Source organism: Populus nigra, chromosome 16 (assembly GCF_951802175.1).
Source record: "Populus nigra chromosome 16, ddPopNigr1.1, whole genome shotgun sequence".
NCBI lineage: Eukaryota > Viridiplantae > Streptophyta > Magnoliopsida > Malpighiales > Salicaceae > Populus > Populus nigra.
The window spans coordinates 9816030-9837300 of record NC_084867.1 but is presented as its reverse complement, the minus strand read 5'-3'; the positions used below and the strand labels follow the sequence as shown (position 1 = coordinate 9837300).

Below are 21271 nucleotides of genomic sequence, written 5' to 3'. Positions count from 1 at the left end.
TTTTTTTTCAATTTCATCCTTTAACGTTAGACTATTGGGTCTTGAGATTTCTGATTTTTTTATGTTTTCCTTTTTATGGGATTATTCTGGGTTGCAGGTTAGTCAGATTAACCAATGGTGACTCGAGTGTTTTTTTAATGTTTTCTTATTATTTAACTTTTATCATTTTTTCAAGGTCATTTTTTATCCTAATCTCATGTCGCAGGTGGTGGGTTAGTAGTGTGAACCCGAGTTGAGTCGAGTTTTTTTCTTACATGTTTTTTTTTAATTTTATCATTTGAGATTAGATTGTTGGACTTTGAGTATTGTTGAACTTTGAGTTTTGTTATTTATTCTGTTTTTCATTTTACAGGGTATCTGATTTTATATCTCACGTGTTAGTAAAGTTAACCCGAGTTATTATTGTTTGAGCTTCTTCTTTTTTTTTGTTAGATAAAATTTGACTTTACGTGCATTGTAGCATGACCAAAAAAAAATCTAATTCATACTATATATGATCCTAAACACAATTTATTGGTAAATTTTAGTGGTGTAACAAGTGGAGGGAAGGTTCCGAGTTGGTTACAAATTGCAAGCACAGCCAGCAAGAAACAAGAGTACGAGAGATTGACACTGAACTTTGTATGAAAGGATGGATCCCATAAATTTAAGTTTTGTACTTGGAGGTAGTTAAGGTTGCTCATGAGTCATGACACCAAATAAGAAGAGGGTAGAAACCAAAATAATAATAATAATAATAATAATAATAATAATAATAATAATAATAATAATAAATTTCATTAATGGATTTTGATATGGAAGTCTGTCTATATTTTATGAAAAAACAGATGAAGAAGCTAAGAGTTTCTTTGCATGGTCTGCCGATTAGGAATTTATTGCTTGATATTGAAAATAAAGAAAACGAAAACAGAGGTAATCCCTGTTCATCTATTTGCAAATTAGGAGATGAATTTCTCATAGTTGAGCTACAGCCAGCAGTTGTTCATATCAGCATTTTATCAATACGCGCACAGGTCGACCAAATTGAGGGTTTTCTTTTTTGTTTAATCTAAAAAATTATGTTCATGCGTAGCATATTTCAGAATTAATCCATCATTTGGTTTCCAAGAAAAATCAGAGGGAGATAAATCTGACAAACACGTACGACAAAATTATACCATATACAGAACCAATATATGTTGGTTCTTTATTTAGTTTCATAGCCTTTTCTCCTAACTTACGTCATGTTTCTATTGCAATTATATGGAAGTGAGTATGGTTACTTATGCTATATAGCTTGGGATCAGTGGTTTTGATCATATCAGGAGGTATGAGAAGATTCCTGGGGAAATATTGGCAAGATAAAGGTTTTCAAACAGCTCAAACGTTGACATCAAAATCTTAAGAAACTAATTATTGAAACATTACTACTAAATTTATACTAGTTGAGACAGAGAGGCAGAGAGTATACCTTCCATGTTCTGGTGATGAGGAATTCCTGATTTTGCTCTCGAGCTGCTTTTAGGCAATATTGCAACAAGCAGAAATGTGGCATGTATAAATGGCATAGACAGTGATCAAGTAGTCCACAAGCTGTGGTATTCGGTATTTTAAAAGGTTAGTATATCAGTACATGCAAAACATATATATATATATATATATATATATATATATATATATATATCATGCATTTGCCGCTATATATGTCCGGTAGAAAAGAAATGCGTGCGAGCATGTATGAATCTGCAACTGGAATTGTGGACACAAAGTGTTAATGGGTTCATGAAATTGTGAAGAGTAAATTATTCTTCACTCCTCGGATTCTCACCTCGATCTTAACAAAATCATTTCTACTATAATATTTCTTCGATAAGTTCGTTACATACAACTTTGACAATTTACATCCATCTAGTCTACCAATTGATAACAGCATAAAATCCCACCAAAGAGGAGATGATTTTCACACTTGCCAGATAAAATACACTGTTTTACAGTTTTTCAAACCTTCAATTGACAAACGTGAATGGATGCAGAGGCCCCCCACCCTCTCTGAAGTGAGTCCACATTTCCCATTTCAAAAAGCATCACTTCCCTCTCCTAGTATTGAGAGAGAGAACGGCGCAATAGCAACATTGAACGTGGGTGAGCCAGCTTTGTCAATGTGTTTCATCTCAAAGTCACCTTCCTGCAATTGTATGAAAGAAATAGATTTTTTGAGCGTGCCTATGAATGGGAAATATTCATAATTTTCAAAATCATTTGCACAAGGCGTTTCCCATTAATACACTGCTGGAATTTGTTGGGTGGTGAAATGTAAACCAGACTACGTATCCCTAAGTACGGGCATGATTAAGACAGGATTCAATACATGATAAAAACAAGCTTTGAGGCCATAGGAACACTGGCCACATATCATGCTCTCACTTCAATATTCACAGGACCTATTGATGACTTGACGTTGACATATAAGCACAAATCTTGTCCTCATCTGCTCCAAATTAAGGGAAGAAAAGGCAAAAGCCAACAATCACTCTTCAGGAAGAGAAAGAACATCGCCACGACTTACCATTCTACCATTGGGAGTGCAAAGTGGGCATGCAGATGAGTATTCAAATCCTGTCCTGGGAAGTATAACCGGCTGTTCACCTATAACTCCAACTCCCCTGCAGCATGACAAATGATTTGAAATTCATTAGAAGTCAATGAAACGCAAACTGCAGCCCATGCTGATGGAACCAAAAAAGAAAAAGAAAAACCAAGTCATATAAACTGAAGCATTTTAGAAGACTCCTGACCAGAATAAGATAATTTAACTCACCAAAAATTTTCAGTTTTTCCATTGGCATCTGTGATAATCCAGTGTCTTCTGAGAAGTTGAACAGGGCGATCTGAGTTATTAGTGATTCTTATTCTATATGCAAAGAAGTACTGCCCCTTTGAAGGCTGACTTCGGCCCTCAATGTACACGCTCCTAACTTGAACCCTTATCCCCTGAAATACATGAGATTTGGTTATGATTACTCAAATCAATTTAAACCATTTCTAATATGCATTTTATTTGGCTTCTTCCTTTTAAAGCAACTTCATGTTATCTATGCAGAGTAAAGCAACAGGATGATACCTAAAAACTCAAACCTAGACCAGATTGTGGGTATTTACTTTGACACATGGAAAAGAGCATGCATACTAGAGTAACTTCGGATTACTTATTGCCAACTCACACATATTTCAACAGCCCCATCCATACTCAACCCATTTATTCTCCCAACTTCAATCATATTTGTGTTATCATCGAAATGATCATGCATAGTAATGCACCTTTGTGTTATCTATTGCCGACTCACACATATTGCAACAGCCCCGTCCATAATCACCCCCTTTATTCTCCAATTTTGAACATGTTTCCCATATGGAAAAGATCATATACAAGGAGATCAAAACTGGTTATTCAAGGACATCATATGGGTCTCTAATTTAATTATGCTGAAAATAAGTTTTGCAAAGGCCAGATATATTTATACACAGGTCAAATTGTAGCATAACAGAGTCAAGGAAGAATGGATAGGATAAAAACATGGATTTATAAGTTTAAATCAGTTGATATGCCTGATGGTAACAGGAGTTACATGAACAAGATGATATCAGTTTCTATGAAAACAAAAGATTTATAAGACAGTAAGAACTGCCACGCTGACCAGATAGTTAGCATACCAAGGTAGTTGCATCACTTGAACATTTCAAGAGAGAAAGCGGTGCAATTTCCTTTAGCTCATCGCGATACCTAGTTGCATCCTGCCAAAAATTTACCAGATGGATAAAAGTTTATCAGAAACATCCACGGTGAACAGAATGGCATAGGAATAATATGAAATCATGTTTTATGGCATAACTTAGGCAAAATAGTCATTATATCAAAAAAACCGACACCATAACTGTAAAGTGCAACCTCATTCAAGTCCATTGAGTTATATAGGCCTCATTCCAAGACAGTAAGATGTAGGAAGACTGTTACTTGTACTATAATAATTTATAGAATGATGTATATCATTAAAAACTACATTCGATATCTAGGCTTCCAGAAAGTTATACAACGTCCATGCCCTTTACTAAAATATCGAATTCACTATTGGAGTTTTATGCTCATATTTGTGCTGATAGATTATTTAAGAAATAAACAAATGCAGTCACCAGATAAAGGCAAATGCCAGAGTGAAAAGATTGGATATCTTAAGTTAAACTCACAAAATTCTAAGAAACTAAACTGCCAAAGCTTGCAGAAAGGTGGTTGGTGCAAGAACTTCTACACAAGACATGATAGATAAAAGCTTAGTTCAATACAAGTTGTCCATGCACGAAAGGCCAACTATTTTAGGATCTTAGATTTATAACTTTTGTTTGACCCATGTTTAAGAACACTCATAGTTTTAGGACTCTATTCTCTCTTCTGAACTCTTCATGATTGGGCAACAAAACCAAAAACCTATAAATCCTAGCGAATAAAACAGAGTAGTTTATTCCAATCCAATCATTGATACTGATAAATGATTATTTTCGACAACAGCATCTGTAAAGTTAACCCTTTTTTTCCATCGCGACATGAGACACCTGACAGTAAAATAGGCAACAACTGACAAGCTGAAACATTAGAAAAAGATGCAGAATTGAAGAATCATGGAGGCTCAAAAAAAGAAAAAAGAAAAAACAAGATGACCATTTTGACCAAACCAAAATACAAATATTGTATGTTTCCATCTAAAATGAATAGAAATTTCTCCAACTGCTTAGCAGCACGGATAAAACCACTACATATAATAAAATTTCACATTCAAATTGGAAAATGAGACACCACAAACAGCTACCTCAAACCGCTCATCAGCAACTGCCTCCTTAAGCAACCTACGAAGCCGCAAAACTGGTTCCACTTCCTCAAATGATCTCAATGAATCACGAAGTCTTGCAGCTTCTTCATAGTCCTAATATCAGAATAAACAGACTCATATATTTTCAAAGATATTACTATCCCAAAACCCATTTTATTGCCGAAAATAAAAATAAATAAATAAAAATCATGCTTCCTGACCATTGATGCCACATTCATTTTGCTTATACTCAACACAACCCAAACCAAAATGAAAGAAAAAGCTTACATTTTTCCCAAAGAAGAAATTTGAACCCACAATATATATTCCCTACATTTTCCTAGAAACCAAACAGTGATTAAGCAGGTAATTTACCCAATTAAAAAAAGTAATGCCAAATCAGAATACTTTTTTTTTTAAAAAAAAAGAAAGAAATTGGCTTTAATTAAATTCAAATTGTTCCAAAGAAATAAACACAATTAATAATAATAATAATGTTACCTCAGATTGTGCAGCAACCTCCATTTGTTGTTTGAGCATAGCATAAGTTTGACTGCGAGACAAAAAGGAACTCGGACTTTGGTCCGAACTCGAACTCGAACTTGAACTTGTTCCTTCACCCCCTCCATCTCTCTCAACAGAACATGCTACAATCCGACAATTTCGGCTGTAATTCCTCAAATTCAAACACTGTCTCCACTCCGTACCGAAGCTCCGACCCGGAACAAACCTCCTCGTACCCGTACTAAAATCCGTTAACAATTTCAGATTGAGTGACTGCATTTTTTCCAGAAATAATTTTATGGTGACAGCTGGTGACTAAATCGAGAATTTTAATTGTGAAGTGACTAAATCGGCCGGGGTTATGGTAGTTTAGAGAGTTAGAGGAGAAGGGTGATTTGCGAAAATGGTGGCTATTGTGGGATTTTCCCTTCATTTTTTTCTTTTTTAATTTATGTGTATCAGATTTTTGTGTTGCTGATTATGGGTGAGAAATTTACACGTTTTGGGCTGGGTTGACAGACGAAAAATCATTAAGTAATTATTTTTTAAAATTTTTTTAAATTATTTTCAACATTATTTAAAAATACAAAAAAAATAATTTGAAATAAAATAATATATATTTTAAAAAACACTTTTAAAATGTAAAAACAAATAGAATTTAATTGATGAAAGAATTATTTCTTAAGTTGGATGAAAGTATTTTTATTATATTTGATGATTTTTTTATTAATTTTTCTGTATTTTAAAAATAAACTCATAAAATAATATAAAATTTCTTTGCTAGCTTTATCATAGAGGATACGGTGCTATGCTTGAATAAATCTAAAACCTACGGGTGGATATAGTTTTTAAATGGTCACAAAGAATAAACTTTTTTTTAATAGTTGCTGTCCAAGAAAAAAGAAAAAAGAAAAAAGAAAAAGAAAAAGAAAAGGAGGTGGTCAAAGAATAAACAATGGTTCGAAATCTCTTACATTTCCATGCACGTGTTCGCTACATATTTTACACATGTAGAGATGTCCAGAGGAGTTGTTGATTAGAAAATTATAGAATATTCTCTATAAAAAATAAAATTTATAAAAATTGTGGAGGGTAATGTTTTAGTTAGCACGAAGCGTTTCTTTTCTCCACGACGCTAATGATATCATTTAAGAATCCTGTGTTATGAAAGTACTAGTTAGAGGTGAGTTAGAAAATTAAAAAAATTGAGAAAATTGAATAAAAATAATTGAAAAAATTGAATTGTGAAAAAAATGATTAAAACGATTTAAATTTTGAAAAAACTAACCGGTTCAGTTTGATTTCAGTTTTATAAGTTTAAAACTAAAAAAACCGAGTCAAATTAGTTTGAATCAGTTTTTATTCTAAAAAATCAAATTAAATCAAAACTAGTTAGTTTAAACCCATTTTGATTTTTTTAAAAATAAATTTAATTTAATTATTTTATTTTAATAAAAATCAAACAGAAAATAATCATCTCTTGCTTGCAATTTGACTTTGCTTTCTTTTAAACTTTATAAATTTATAGGGTCATTTTTTTGCAAGTTTGTTAAACAAAGAGGAAAAATTGAAGGAATTTCAAAATGCACGTGTTGTTGGCCCACTGAAATCCAAGGCTGACGCATGGGCCTAACAGCATGATACTGGCAGTCCAGGCACGTGTTCCTAGGCCTGAATATTTTTTAAAATTATCTAAATGCGTCGTCGTTTGCTTAATTCGTTTTATTTTTTTTAACAAAAAATAAATAAATTAACGTGTCATTTGCAAACTCACTTTTTAGCCATTATATAATAAATGGTTGAAAAATCCATGTTGTGTTTTTTTTTTAAAAAAAAAATCTAATTTCCAATAATTTTCATCTAAAAATACTTAAAAAAACACACTTTTTGATTTTTTTAAATAATTTTTTTTATGTTTTCAGATCCATACTAATGTTAAAAATAATTCCAATACAGTGTTAGTCTAGCGGTTAAGGCACTGTTATACCCCTGCAAGGATGAATACAAGTTCGATTCCTAAAAAAAACACTTATTAAGAAGAATAGTCACGAATCCCGAACGAAACTATTCTTACCTTTTAAAAAGATGTTGGAATACTTGGATAAAAACAAAAAAAAATTCATACTAATATTAAAAATAATTTTTTAAAAATAAAAAAATATATATTTTTTAATATATATCTAAATAAAAAATACTTTAAATCCAACGCACACAGACAAATTCTGCTGACACAACTTAAAACGTTACACCCTCAGGAACATGGAACTGCAGTATGCCAAAGAGAAAGGCAATTAAGATGGTCATAATATTGGGCAATTACAGAGATGTCTTTGAGCCAAAAATACACCGGATTTTAACTGCCATGGTAGAAAATTAGAAATACGACATGTTTCAAGGAAAGGACCAGAATAGAAGAGAACGTCCGCATACAAACAAACTACAGAAACAATTACTGCAGTACACTGTTTTTCCAAGGAATTACAAGCACCATATATAAAAAAAAAAAAATGTAAATCAATTCCCAACAAATCAAATATTAAAAGATAAAATTAAAAAAAAAATCAATAACATAAAAAAATCTTTAAAAAAAAAAGTAATTAAAAGACAAAAAAGAGCTAATCTATATAAATTAATACATCAAACTTATGGGTTATATATCATAAGATCAGGATAACCTTATAAAAAAACAAAAAAAAAACTATGAAGCCTATTTTTTAAAAAAATAAACATCAAATAATGAGATTGAAAAAGAAAATAAATCCATTAAAAACTAAAAACCCGTGTTAACTCATAAAACTCATGACCTGAGTCGTTTGATTACAAGTATTAAATTTAAAAAAAACCACGAAGCCCTAACCTAACCTTGAAAAAAAAAGAAGTAAATGTAGATGAAATTAAAAAAAATTAAAAACATAAAATAAAAATTAAAAGAATGTAAATTAAGTTTGAAAAAATAAGAAAAAAAAAGAATAAATAATTTTGAATTGAATAATTAAATTAAAAAATAATAATTTTCCCCAAACATGTGTCTTGATAGAGAAAGAGGATGTCGCTAGAATCTAAGCAGCTTCAAATATTTAATAATTTTTAACTATCGTAAAATATTAATTTACCCCTCTATTTATTTGGTTATAACATAAAAGCTAATGTGAAACAAAAATACCCCCAAAATCAAGCCTAAATCAAATTTGATTTCAAGAGTAAATTAGTAATTTTACTGTGCTAAAATATAAAATCTCAAAACTAAATGTATTTTACTATTCTAAAAAAATATAAAAAAACCTTTATACCCTTTTTAAAAACAAAAATAACAAATAAATCAGATGAAAAAACAATTTTACCCCTTCGCTTAATCTTCTAGGCTAATTTAATGAAAAATAAAATCATCATTTCACTATTTCTTTCTCTATGTCTAGTGCTGTAGTATTTTTCCCACACCCTATATATTTTGTTAATTTTTGTTCGCTACTTGTCGCAAGAAGGTCTGAATCTAAGAGATTGCCATTTTCCAAAATTATAATAGAACGCGTCCAAATAAGGATGCACAACTACTGAATAAACATAGAGGCATGAAGTGCACATACGAATAATCCTTCCAGATAAATTAAAAAAGTTGCCCCTCTAGGGTCACTAGAAATATGAAGCAAATATATGACCAGAATGAACTCAAACACTTGTAAATATCTTTATGACCAGACAAAAGTCAACAAAACTAACAGTGTTTCTTCTCCACAGGATTAAGAACAGCAGCACGGAGTGGAGCAAGTGAGCAACAATGGCAATGAAAGGGCCTCAGCCTCAATATTGATAGGCAGTTGTCAAATGAACAAACAATCTCCTTCCAGAAAAAAATTTGGTTATTGATACAATAAAAAGGGCCTCAGCCTCAGCATCCATAGGAGGTTTCCAAACGAGCAAAAAGACTAACACATTCAATTTACAAATGACCAAAAAGACTTAATACATTCAAATTAATCTCCCAAGGAGAAGCCCCCCCTACAACGGATATCAAGAGAAGGGTTGCCCCTTTCAGCAAGGAAGGGAAAAGGGACCGCTTTTTGATTTGAGGGCTCCTTATTTGAATAAAGAGAAATCCTTCAATGCAGTAAATGACGAACCCCATAAAACAGATGATAGGTCAGGGCAAGGGCGGCGGTAACATCGACGACAGGTAGGATCAGCTTGGATGAATAAAAGAGGAACTGGTAGAAATTATAATAGGTGAAGCAAATCGAACCCGCTTTCAGACAAATAAGACAAAAAAACAAAACTAGAGCAGATAGGTAAGCCCCGGAGATTCTATTGACAATGGAAAATGTTGAATGAACCTGGGGCCTATAAACAGGAAGATGAGGAGATAATGGGCGAAGGATATGTGAGGTATTAGGTTGATCAATGTCAGAGGTCACCTCAATTTGAGGCGTGCCCCTGGGAGGTGGTGGAATACCCGTAACCTGGGTCTTGTTGTCAGTCCCTGTGGAGAAAACCTGGGGTCCCAAAAAAATGAATCAGAGAAGTATAACTGGGCACAGGGCCACATAGAACAGACAAATATCACAAACAGAGGGCCGCATGGACACTAGCACAGGCATGGCAACTTATTTCCCACATTTAAATTTTTTTAAGATAAATATTTGAGCACAGATTTGGCAATAAAGACTCACCCGTGTCTTGATACCAAGTGACAAGGGAGCAACATCAAGGAGACGCAATTCTTTGACACCTCCACGTAAAATTCCACCCTGAATTGCAGCTCCCATAGCCACTGCCCCAACTGGGTTTACTCCCTTGCTTGGGCTCTTTCCAAAGATCCCAGCTACTATATTTGGGGAGAAGGTAACAGCTGAGGGGGTTATCCTACATCCTTCAGCATTCTCAAAAACTTTGGGATTCTGTACACAGTCATGGAATTAATAAGGAAAAGAAAGCCTAATAAAAACCAAACAGATAAACAATTGGAACAAAAGCCATTCTTACCTTCCCTTCCATAACAGCAGCACATGAATTTGCAGTACCCAGATCAACACCAATAAAATCTCCACATGCAGGTTTTGCACTACACAGAATAGGAAACACTCAATACTTCAGCAAATAGAAAAGAACGGCGAATAGAAACATATACAACCACCAAAAACTTAATAAGCTACCTCAAAGCTCTTGACAAACCAGCCCAATTTTGGCTGAAATTAGAAGGAGCCCACTTTGGACTCACATCATTAGTCAACTGCACAAGGGATGAACACCAAAACTCAGCCATTTCACAATCTCAGCCTCAATTCTCAAACAGATTTTAATGAGCCAGACCAAAAACGACTATGGATTCATAAAAACAAAGCATTTACACAATCATTATCTTTTTTTTTCTCACAAGTATAGATGAAAAACGATTAAATTAACAGCGTCCAAAGCTTTAGCATTTAAAACTTACATATATAAAACATCTCAGCTGATCATTAAGAGTTAAACACGAAAATAAATACAAAATAAAAGCTTTAATATCCTAAAAAACAGTGATTATGTAAAGAAATCAAATGAAAAAAACCCAACACAGATAAATCCTTGAAGGGCCCAACTCTCTGAAATACCATAACAAAAAAAAACTAATCATTTATTTATCCCCTCAAGCATCAATTTAAAGTATCGGTTTGATCTCCTCTAACAAATAACCAAATCAATAAAACTGAAGAAGAAAAGGAGCGGAAATGTTTAGAGACGTACGCTTCTGTAGGACGAAAGAGGAGCGGAGGCGACGTCACGGCGTCGTAGAGAGCGGAGGAGAGCAGCGGTGGCCATAAGTGAAGAGATCTACGAATCTACGGGTTGGAGGCGGAGAAGGACGCGGAGACTCTTGTAGAGGTTTGTCAAAAAGGATTTACAGGCTTTGCTGACGGCAAAATACACCGAATGGTTTCAATGGTCCCTGTACTCTCTTGATTGTTTTACTTTGGTTCTCTTACTATTTTTATTTATATATCTCATTATCATCCTCTTTATCTTCTATTTACTTTTTTTCCCCAATTTAATCATTTTCCTATGCTTAAAAAATTAATTATTATTGTATATTATTAGAAAGATGTTATCCTCGCCTCACAAATTATTAATCTCATTCTATATTTATTACAAGTTTTATTAATATACTACATCGCCCATCATCTTTAATATCTTACTTGAACATAATTAAATTTTATTGATATTCTCTTAATTATTAAAAATAAAAAACAAGTGTATAAAAATAAAAAAATAAAAAAAATTATTACTATATATTTTTTAAATTCATATTTTATTGGTGTATAATAGGTGGAACACTAAAAAAGTTATTTAACAAAAACAAATAGTATGACTTTTATTTTGAGAAAATTATATTTTATGGTAGGTGATGAAAATAAAAGTAAAATTCAATATTCTAATAAAAAAACACTTTCTAAATACAAATTTAACACCAGCATTTAATACACATCATTATTTAAGAAAAAAATAATATTATTATTTAATTATAGATATTTTGGTATATCCAAATAATAAAAGTATATTATAGAGTAAGATTAACATACCGAGGGAAAAACATGATACCACCCTTATATTATATACAGTTATTGGATATAGAACAAAGTGGTTTTGGTTTTTTTTTATATATATGTTTATGTCATCCATTATTTATTTATCTGTGGAAATTGATATAGGGACCAAATTATTACAAATAAAAAATTAATGGATGAAAATATTTAAGATGTTTATATTAAAATCAAAGACACTTCTAACTTGTTTCTTGAGAATAAACCTAGCGACATAAAACCACTATCGAATGATATTAAAGAAATAATATTAATATATGTTAATTTATTAAATATGTGGCTCGGGTTATTTAATATAAAATATTAAATTTAAAAAAACTTTAAAATCTAATTTTTAACGGATTAAATTTTAATAAATAAAATTTTAAAAAATAAATTAATCATACAAAAGAATTAAAAAAAAATAACAATTATTAGAAGAAAAAAATCTAAAATCCACCCGAGTTAATCTATCAAACTCACGAGATGTGTTATGAATTCGAGGTAACTGGATAGAAAGAAAGATGAAGAAAATCATAAAACCCAATTTTTTTATTAAAAAAAAACATTGTTAACTTATAAAACTTAAAAAAAAAACATTGTTAACTTATAAAACTTGTAATCTGAGTCGTTTGATCAAAAAACTAAATATAAAAAAATCACAATGCCCAATTCCCAACAAACTAAATTTTAAAGGATAAAGTTAATAAATAAATAAACTACACAAAAGGATCAAAAAGAAGAATGATTAACTAGAAGTAAAAAGGAAAAGGCACAAGTCTACCATGACTAACTCGTCAAACCCACAAGCCAAGTCATAAAATCAAGATAACTTGATAGAAAAAAACACAAAGAAAACCACGAAGCCTATTGTATAAAATAATCAATGTTGAGTAATGAGATCAAAAAGTAAAATAAGTAAAAAAATAGCATTAACTCGAGTTAGCTTATAAAACCTGTGATCCAGATTCTTTGATCAGAAGCACTGAGTCTGGAAAAACCATGAAACTTAATTTTCAATAAATAAAATATCAAATGATGAAATTGAAAAAATAATCAATTATACAAAAGGATTCAAAAGAAAAAATAGTAATTAAAAGAATGAGTATCAAATTAAAAAAAAAAAATGAGAGGATAGGTAATTTTGGATTGAAGGGTTCAGCTAAAAAAAAATCAATTTCACAAAAGAAATAAAAGAAAGAAACCATAAAAAGATTAAATTAAAAAAAAACAAATTAGAATCTTTTATGAAAAGAAGAAAGTGAAACAATTGAAAGTTTACAAAAAGAGCAAGAAAAAGAAAATGAATAAAAAGAATTAGGACTAGAATTGAAAAAAATAAAAAAAAATTTAGATTTAATTATAAAATTAAGAAAAAAATCAAAAACTTACAAAAGAGTAATGGACAAAAATTCAAAATCAACAGAATAAGGATCGATACTCAAATATGCACAACTAAAGAGACTACCTAGGAATTTTAAATGGCTAATATGATTTTTAAGAAAAGAGAGAGAGAAAAGAAAATATAAAAAATGTCGGTGGCGACTATCTGTTCAGAATCAACGAACACACGCCATCTTTAGAGAAAAAGAACGTCGAGGGAGTCAAATGACATGACAAGATAAAGTTTTTCTTTGCTAGAGTTAGCTGCACATGCAACTCGAAAGCAACTGATATATTGTCACGTGCAATGTTTATAAAATATAAAATTTTTTTATTTTTTTTATCAAATTATCGTATTTTTCTTATGACCAAATAATTACTACAACAAAAACTTTATGAAATTACACAAACCCCTATAAAGCCATGCTTTAAGAATTTTAATAATAAAGACAATTGGGTCATTTTACTCCATTTAAAAAATAACAAACTAAAATGCGCTTAAATTATAGTTAAGTGTGTTTATTTTTTTATTTTTAAAAATATTAAAGTAATTTTACTAAGCAAAAAATTAAAAAAATAACCAAGTTACCCTTTAATAGCTATAAAATAATACACTGACTCCATGAAAAGACCATTTTATCTTTTAAAACCAGTTCATCTAATTTATTTATTTTTATCAATAATAAAAATATAAATTCATTAGTTTTTTGATTGAGAATGAATCACGCCTTTGTATAATAGGTTTGCCACACTGCTTAGATTTTTGTTAATTTAGTATTACAACTTCCATGCACATAATAGAAAGAAGACAAGTCCAGGCATTGTTGTTCATCTTCTCTTCGATAATCCATATGGACATGGAACTTTGTTTCTTCGTATCCTGAGGCTGTGCTTGTTCCAACGGCGATAAAAATGGAAAACAGTCGGTTGTTTGATGAATTAATACCTCGTAATTTAGATGTCACTAGTTTATAGTTCTGTGCGCTATATATGCTTCATGTTACATAATAAAAAATAAATAAAAATTGAACTTCAATAAATAAATAAATCAGAAAAGTGTCTAGCATTATTATTAAATCCAAATTAGCGGGTTAACTTTAAAATATCTTGATTTAATTTTTAAATTTTTTTTAATGTAAAATTAAATTATATGAGAATTTCTCCAACATAACTTAGCCGACTTGATATGTATAAAAATAATCTAAAGAAAAAGTAAAAAAGATAATATGGTTTGGTTTTAAAAAACTTAAAAAGTTCTTTTTTTTTAATATTAGGACGTTAATGTATTGGATTGACTCAAGATTCATGGCTTAACTTGACAAATCCGTGACCCTGGTTATGAACTTTGCTGGGTTTGATAATTTTATTTTTTGCTTAATAATACGATAACAGAAATATATACTCGTAAAATTAAGCATAAGCAAAATATCATGATGTTTATTTAAGACTGAAATAACATCATAAAAAGCAAACTGAAATAAATTATAAAGACTAATATAAAATGAACTAAATATTGAATGATGAAATTGAAAATAATAATAATAAAAAAACTTAATATAAACATAATGTTAAATGATGAAATTAAAAAAAAATCAAGAAAAAACACATTTGGTGGTGGGGTGAAGCCGCACACGCATCCCACTCATTGACGTATGCTAACAATTTCTTTTAATAATATGTATATTGTTAAAAGACCAAATTACCCATATTAACTTGTTTATTATAAAAAAAATCAATATGAAAAGGTATAAAGCCTTTTTATATAAGTTTAATATTTTCTTGTATTGAAGAGTTTTTAATCCTATTTGTTTTTTCGTTTTAAAAGTGTTTTTGAAAAAAATTTATTTATTTTTATTTTTTTATTTACTTTAAATTAATATTTTTTTGATGTTTTTAAAACATTTTAATGTAAAAATAATTTTTAAAAAATAAAAAATTATTATTTTAATATATTTCTGAGTTAAAAACAATTTCAACCGTACTTTTATATGAGACTAAATTGTCCTCGTATAACCTTTTAAATTTTTTTTTTTTTTTTGCTTTCGAGGACAATATCATCTGCATTATGTCATTAAAAGACCTAATTATTTTCAATCAACTTAGGTGGATTTCACCTCCACCTATGATAAGAATATTTTTTTTTATTGATATTAACACCACCGTACCATATGTGCTAGTAATTAGTTGTTGCCTTGTTTGGTCAAATTTTAAAAGATAGCTAAGGGAGCACACCTTTTTGGTTTGGAGGGTTTGACATATGAGGCATAAAGTTTGATTTGTTGAATTCTATTAATAAATGAAATTGATGATCAAAAAATTGTTTTTATTGCTGCACAAATCTCTAATTTAATTTTTTATATTTATTTTTTTAAAATTTTAATTATCATTATTATTATCATTATCACCGTCATAACGATATGTAACCCTCTCTTTCATGCATGATTTCCCATTCTAGCGAAGTTTTTTTTTTAAGCCTTCTATCTTAGTATTTTTCTTCTATGTTGTCTTTCTTCTGAAATCTCCTAGTTTTCTCCACATTGAGGACTGCACGTTTCCAGTTTTTTTAGTAGTGTCCTAATTTGGGTGAGCGAAAGTTCAGATTTTGTTCGATCTTTGACATTATTTTTAGATGGGTATGAAAATTGATTAGAATCTCCAAGCTCGCCGGAGCAGGCCATGCTTAACAAAATCGTGAGCCCGAGCAAGTGGTAGAGGCGGAGAGCAGGCAGCACCATGCCACCAACCAAGCAAGAAGCATTTTCACCATTTTCACTCCCTCGACAAAATCTTGGAGATCTCACGTGCCCAGTGAACGTCACCGAGCACTAAATGATAGTTTTCCTAATCAAAATGCCGGTTGGTGGAAATAGCTTTCAAATCTGGCAACAAAGATAGATCTCTGAAGCCCTTCCCCCCTTTCCCATATTTGTTTTTAAATTTGAAAAGTATTTTTAAAAAAATTAATTTTTTAAATTATTTTAATGCATTGATATTAAAAATTATTTTTAAATAAAAAAATATTATTTTAATATATTTATAGATAAAAAACACTTTAAAAAATACCCTTAACTAAAGTTTCCAGCACTAAACGTCAAAATACAGTCCCCACCTGACCAGTTTTTATTTTATGTTCTGTCCACCCTCTACATCCCACTTGGGCAGTGTTTTGTCCACACTCTACACTCAAATTGGGGAGTGTTTTGGATCTTGGAAGAATAATGGGGGGCTCCTGGCCCTCACTTCCAACAACCTATTGAGGAGATTCATGTAATGGATGGATCGAGAATACTGGTCCTTCGTAGAATTGAATCTCAGAGATCTTGTGCAAAAATTTAAATTTAATTCAATAATTAAATAAAAAATTATAAATTTTCTTATTTAATATACTAGTTTGGCGACAAGGCCTCGTCTATAAAAATATATTAGCCTATCTACAACGTTAGACAATGATGGTAGGCACATTGGTCGACAGAAGGACCAAATTGAGGATTTCTATGTAATCAGGGATCTAGCTGCGAAATGGGTTATAAATCGGGGACTAATTGTGAGGTTGGAGAAATCACCAGTATAAATTTACCAGAATCTCTCTCTGTTTTATTTACCAGTATAAATTCTAAAATATTAAATATTCCCAAAAATGTCCACCATTTCCGATCTATTTTCTTCATTAATAATAATAATAATAATAATAATAAAAAAAAAAAGAGAAAGATCACAGTCCTCTCCTTGTGCTGCCCGATGCAGCCACCTAACATTTCCTTCCAACCTATATATAAAAAGGAAAAGAAAAGAAAAAAAATTAAAAGAGAAGAAACTCTCTCCCTCGACGGACTCTCCAACGCTTCCCTCCCAACTACAAAAACCAAACACAACTCTCCCTCTCTAACGCACCAAACATAAGACTCTGTATCTCTTGTTTCTGTCTCTGCTCCTTCGGATCTCGAAAATGCAGAGCACAGCCTTCACCTTCTCTCCTTCTCCCTCTCTCCTCAAACCACGACGCCTAATTTCTTCTTCTTCTACTACTACCTATTCGCTTCCTCCTCGATTCGATCCAATTCGCGCTTTCTCGTCTTCAAAACGATACGATCTCGACTCTAACAATGTCGTTTTCCCACGCCGATCCTGGTCCTTGTCTTCTGCTTCCAACTCGTCTCTTTCACGGCCCTGGAACCCGTTGCCTCCCTTGGTCTCCGAGAGTAAAACGGAGCGTTTTGAAGTGAGAGCTACGGCTGTTCCAGAGAGTGCTGGCGGGGGAGAGGAGAAGAGTAGTCTGGTCAAGACTTTAGAGCTTGGTTTGTTGTTTGGCCTTTGGTATCTTTTTAATATCTACTTCAATATTTATAACAAGCAGGTTCGTCTTTTCCTTTCTTCTCTCTTTGTTTTTTTTTTAAATTATATTGGAATAAATTATGAACTGGAAATGCTTAGATCATTTTTCAAATTTAGCAATATATTAAGTTTTTTCTTTAATTTTGATTCAAATTAACCATACTGATTATTCAGAAAAAGAAAATGAAAATGAAAATATTATTAGTTTTTCTTAGATTAATGTAGATTGATAAAGACGATTTTGTTATGCTACTTTTTCACAGGTTTTGAAGGTATTCCCAAACCCAGTAACTGTTACTGCAGTTCAGTTTGCTGTTGGGACGGTATTAGTTATTTTTATGTGGACTTTCAATCTATATAAAAAGCCGAAAATTAGTGGTGCGCAGGTATGTGATTTATGATGCAGCTGTAACGTCTAATTTATGCGTGATTCATTCTTTCTGTTGTCGGGAGGGAGACTTATTATTATTATTATTATTTTAATTTGAGTAGCTTGCTATGATTCTGCCGTTGGCGGTGGTTCACACCCTAGGGAACCTTTTCACTAATATGAGTCTTGGAAAGGTGGCTGTTTCATTTACTCACACTATCAAAGCTATGGAGCCCTTCTTCTCGGTTGTCCTCTCCGCTATGTTTCTAGGGGAGGTACAGTTCTTTCTTTTTTCTCATCTTTTGCATCTCCTGGATAGGGAGTTTACTATTATGTTCATTTTAGTAGCTAATGTTGCTGTTACGGTTTGAATGATTACTGTTTCTGTCAAATACTGGTTAAGTTGCCTTAGCTCTAATTTTTATCTTTCTGTACCAGATGCCTACCCTCTGGGTGGTTGGTTCCCTTTTACCAATTGTTGGTGGAGTGGCGCTTGCCTCAGTCACCGAGGCCTCTTTCAATTGGTAAGGGATGCTTATGTCTAGTCATTATATAATTACAGTCACAGCCACTCAAAATTTTAGGGATGCACTTTATTTTGAGCTGTTACTGATGCAAGCTATTACGAATTTATCATTGTGTATTTCAAAAGGGCCGGTTTTTGGAGTGCAATGGCTTCTAATTTGACAAACCAATCTCGTAATGTCCTCAGCAAAAAAGTTATGGTTAAGAATGAGGTAATTCTGCCTTCCCATATTCACAACTTCATCATGGCTTTGGTACATGTTGGACTGAACATTTTGGTTTTGCTTCTCAATTGAACTAAACATTTCCATAGTTGGTTCGTATTGCAATATTCTGGTACTTCAATTTGCTTTAGATTGGTGCATGACTAATGGTTTGTTCATGAACAGGAATCTATGGACAACATTACTCTTTTCTCCATCATAACAATCATGTCACTTGTCTTATTAGCCCCTGTGACTATCTTCATGGAAGGTGTCAAGTTTACTCCAGCATACCTCCAATCTGCTGTGAGTTCTTCTGCAGAAAAAATTTGTAACAAAATTCTTGGTTAATCAAAAAGCATACTCGATATGAGTCCTTGTCTGATATGCTTATCTGTTTTTGTGTGACAGGGATTGAATGTTAAACAGGTATACACCAGGTCTCTTATTGCTGCGCTGTGTTTCCATGCCTATCAACAGGTAAGGTTGCTTTGTGTTTTTGATGTTTATCTTTTTTTTCTCCTAACTCATAGGTCATCTATTCCTAAAGAATATTTTGTTTTTACCTTTCTAGGGTTTTGTCGATTATGTTTTTCTGTCTTTGTAGTACTTTCATCTTGTATTTTTGAAAGTAATCATCTTTATATTTTAATTTGTCTTCACCATGGAAATTTGCCTTCTTATGAGCATTTTACTTCTCGGGTTGTTTTATTGGACTAAATATTTGTGGAAAATCAATTGGATAACATTGCTTATGTGCTGGAAAATGTCTACATGTCACTGCGTAAGACACCCAGATGTGCGAAATTTCCCCTCTTGATTTGGAAAAGTAGTAATTCTATGCTGTTCAAGTCTTTCTAGGTTCTTGATTGTTTCTTTTCTAACCTATGATCTGTTGTTTTGGTGAGAGAGGTTGGGAAATCGCTGTTGTCCTTGCCTTTTTAACATAGGATAGTGGTTTATGCCAAAAAAGGTTTTCACAAACTTTCTTTAGGCATTGAACTCCTCTATTGTTTGTAATTGCTATCTTTGTTCTGGGATTATTGAACTCTTCAAGTTTCTGACTGCTATTAGTGTATTGGTACCATGATATAAAAGGTTGTACATGCCTTGTATTTGTTTTTATTTTATTATTTTTGTCTACCTGTTATGTTCAACTAGTTATGCAAGGAAAAATGAAAAAAAAAAAAAAATCGCTCTTCATGTGCTCAGTGCAATTGATCCCTGCTGGGGTGGTGTTGGGAGTTAAGGAGGTTAAACAACTTGAAATTAAAATAAGAAGTGTGTGCAACTGCATGCATATGGTTGCGGCCCTGTTTCTCTATAAAATACAGGCTGTAAGAGGTCACTGTTTGTCCAAGTGATGTGTGCCATTATAAAGGAAGTTGTGCTTTGTAAATAACTTTCTTTTTTTAAAATAGCCAAGTCTGATCTTTTTGGGATTATACACTGCAGGTTTCCTATATGATATTGCAAAGGGTATCCCCTGTTACACACTCAGTTGGTAATTGCGTGAAGCGTGTGGTTGTCATTGTGAGCTCCGTCATCTTCTTCAAGACACCTGTCTCGCCTATCAACTCACTTGGTAAAATTCATGTTTTGATGTCACAGCAATTCATTCCTTAATTTGCTTGCATGCTTGTTTCATTGTATCACGCCTTCCTCCTTTCTTATGATTTCTTCCCATGATTTCCATTCAGGTACTGGCGTTGCTCTTGCTGGAGTTTTCCTGTATTCAAGAGTGAAGCGCATTAAGCCAAAGCCAAAGACAGCTTGAAGTTCCGGGGAGAGATTCTGCTATTACACTTGGGTCATTAGATGATAGCATCCATATTATTGCATTCAAGAACATGTTTTGTAGATCAGGCGAGGAACTCATTTAGGTTTTTTCTGTACTTTGGTTTTTTATTTTTTTCCCCGGGCTGGTTCTACTATCTTGTGAACACCCAATCAAAAATTTGCAGGGTGCAAGCAAGTTGCCGTTAAGAAATTGTTGTCGTCTCTGAAAGAACTTATAGTTTTCCCCTGCTATATATCCTGACTCAAGTCTGCCAAACTTGTCTTTAAGAAATAAGCATTTGGCCGCCTGTGGCATTCGATGGATTTTCCAGGCAGACTGGAAGCTTTGTGCAAAATCCAGTTCATTGGTGGTGAGGGAGTGTTCAAATGATTCACAATTATTTTATGATAGCTGAGCTGAACATGAAATGCCGGCCTTTGTGGTTTATCCGATCCTGGATTTTTAATCAGGTGTTATCTTCGATGAAAAACAAAATTAAGGCATTCATAAAAAGAAAAAAAGAGAAAAATGGCCACTATTGTCTCACTAATTGGTTTGGTTTCTTCGTTTCCCTCAAGCTTTTTATCATCTGGGCAAAACACACAAAATCAACCACTTCAATGCACTTTTTCAAATCATAAATCAGTTTGCTTTGACTGAAAATAACTATCATTACACTGAAATAAAAAATGAAAAAACGAGAAAGAAACCCCTGAGCTACCACAATCGGGGATTCACCTGAAACTGCTTCCACTGACTAAGACCTGGTGTCTCAGGTGGCTGAC

General features: G+C 32.2%; 3 protein-coding genes across 3 annotated transcripts; 1 reads left to right on the top strand and 2 right to left on the bottom strand.

Moving 5' to 3' along the window:
* Positions 1 to 1814: 1814 nt before the first annotated feature.
* Positions 1815 to 5778, bottom strand: LOC133675350 (uncharacterized). The gene is made up of 6 exons (XM_062096704.1): positions 5340 to 5778; positions 4839 to 4952; positions 3691 to 3771; positions 2798 to 2970; positions 2546 to 2642; positions 1815 to 2164 (listed from the first exon to the last, which is right to left on the bottom strand). Exons 1-6 carry the CDS (start codon positions 5619 to 5621, stop codon positions 2054 to 2056), a joined length of 858 nt encoding a protein of 285 aa, XP_061952688.1. The 5' UTR covers positions 5622 to 5778; the 3' UTR covers positions 1815 to 2053.
* A 3340-nt stretch (positions 5779 to 9118) lies between these two features.
* On the bottom strand, positions 9119 to 11226 carry LOC133676331 (heat shock 70 kDa protein 10, mitochondrial-like). Its single transcript, XM_062097995.1, has 5 exons — positions 11061 to 11226; positions 10490 to 10566; positions 10320 to 10398; positions 10007 to 10234; positions 9119 to 9829 (listed from the first exon to the last, which is right to left on the bottom strand). The coding sequence occupies exons 1-5, from the start codon at positions 11133 to 11135 to the stop codon at positions 9440 to 9442; spliced, it is 849 nt and encodes a 282-aa protein (XP_061953979.1). The 5' UTR covers positions 11136 to 11226; the 3' UTR covers positions 9119 to 9439.
* Positions 11227 to 17060: 5834 nt separating this feature from the next.
* LOC133676123 (phosphoenolpyruvate/phosphate translocator 1, chloroplastic-like) lies at positions 17061 to 20933 on the top strand. Its single transcript, XM_062097708.1, has 9 exons — positions 17061 to 17630; positions 17872 to 17994; positions 18101 to 18253; positions 18417 to 18502; positions 18631 to 18715; positions 18893 to 19012; positions 19118 to 19186; positions 20162 to 20291; positions 20407 to 20933. Exons 1-9 carry the CDS (start codon positions 17223 to 17225, stop codon positions 20481 to 20483), a joined length of 1251 nt encoding a protein of 416 aa, XP_061953692.1. The 5' UTR covers positions 17061 to 17222; the 3' UTR covers positions 20484 to 20933.
* Positions 20934 to 21271: the final 338 nt, after the last annotated feature.

Coding starts and splice junctions, on each gene's coding strand:
- LOC133675350 (XM_062096704.1), bottom strand. CDS start 5,621: ATGCAGTCACTCAATCTGAAATTGTTAACGGATTTTAGTACGGGTACG. Junction 2,971..3,690: donor CAAGTGATGCAACTACCTTG/GTATGCTAACTA, acceptor CATGTATTTCAG/GGGATAAGGGTTCAAGTTAG. Junction 2,643..2,797: donor GGAAAAACTGAAAATTTTTG/GTGAGTTAAATT, acceptor GTCATGCTGCAG/GGGAGTTGGAGTTATAGGTG.
- LOC133676331 (XM_062097995.1), bottom strand. CDS start 11,135: ATGGCCACCGCTGCTCTCCTCCGCTCTCTACGACGCCGTGACGTCGCC. Junction 10,567..11,060: donor CTCTTTCGTCCTACAGAAGC/GTACGTCTCTAA, acceptor TCCCTTGTGCAG/TTGACTAATGATGTGAGTCC. Junction 9,830..10,006: donor CACTTGGTATCAAGACACGG/GTGAGTCTTTAT, acceptor TTGGGACCCCAG/GTTTTCTCCACAGGGACTGA.
- LOC133676123 (XM_062097708.1), top strand. CDS start 17,223: ATGCAGAGCACAGCCTTCACCTTCTCTCCTTCTCCCTCTCTCCTCAAA. Junction 17,995..18,100: donor CGAAAATTAGTGGTGCGCAG/GTATGTGATTTA, acceptor TAATTTGAGTAG/CTTGCTATGATTCTGCCGTT. Junction 19,013..19,117: donor CAGCATACCTCCAATCTGCT/GTGAGTTCTTCT, acceptor TTTGTGTGACAG/GGATTGAATGTTAAACAGGT.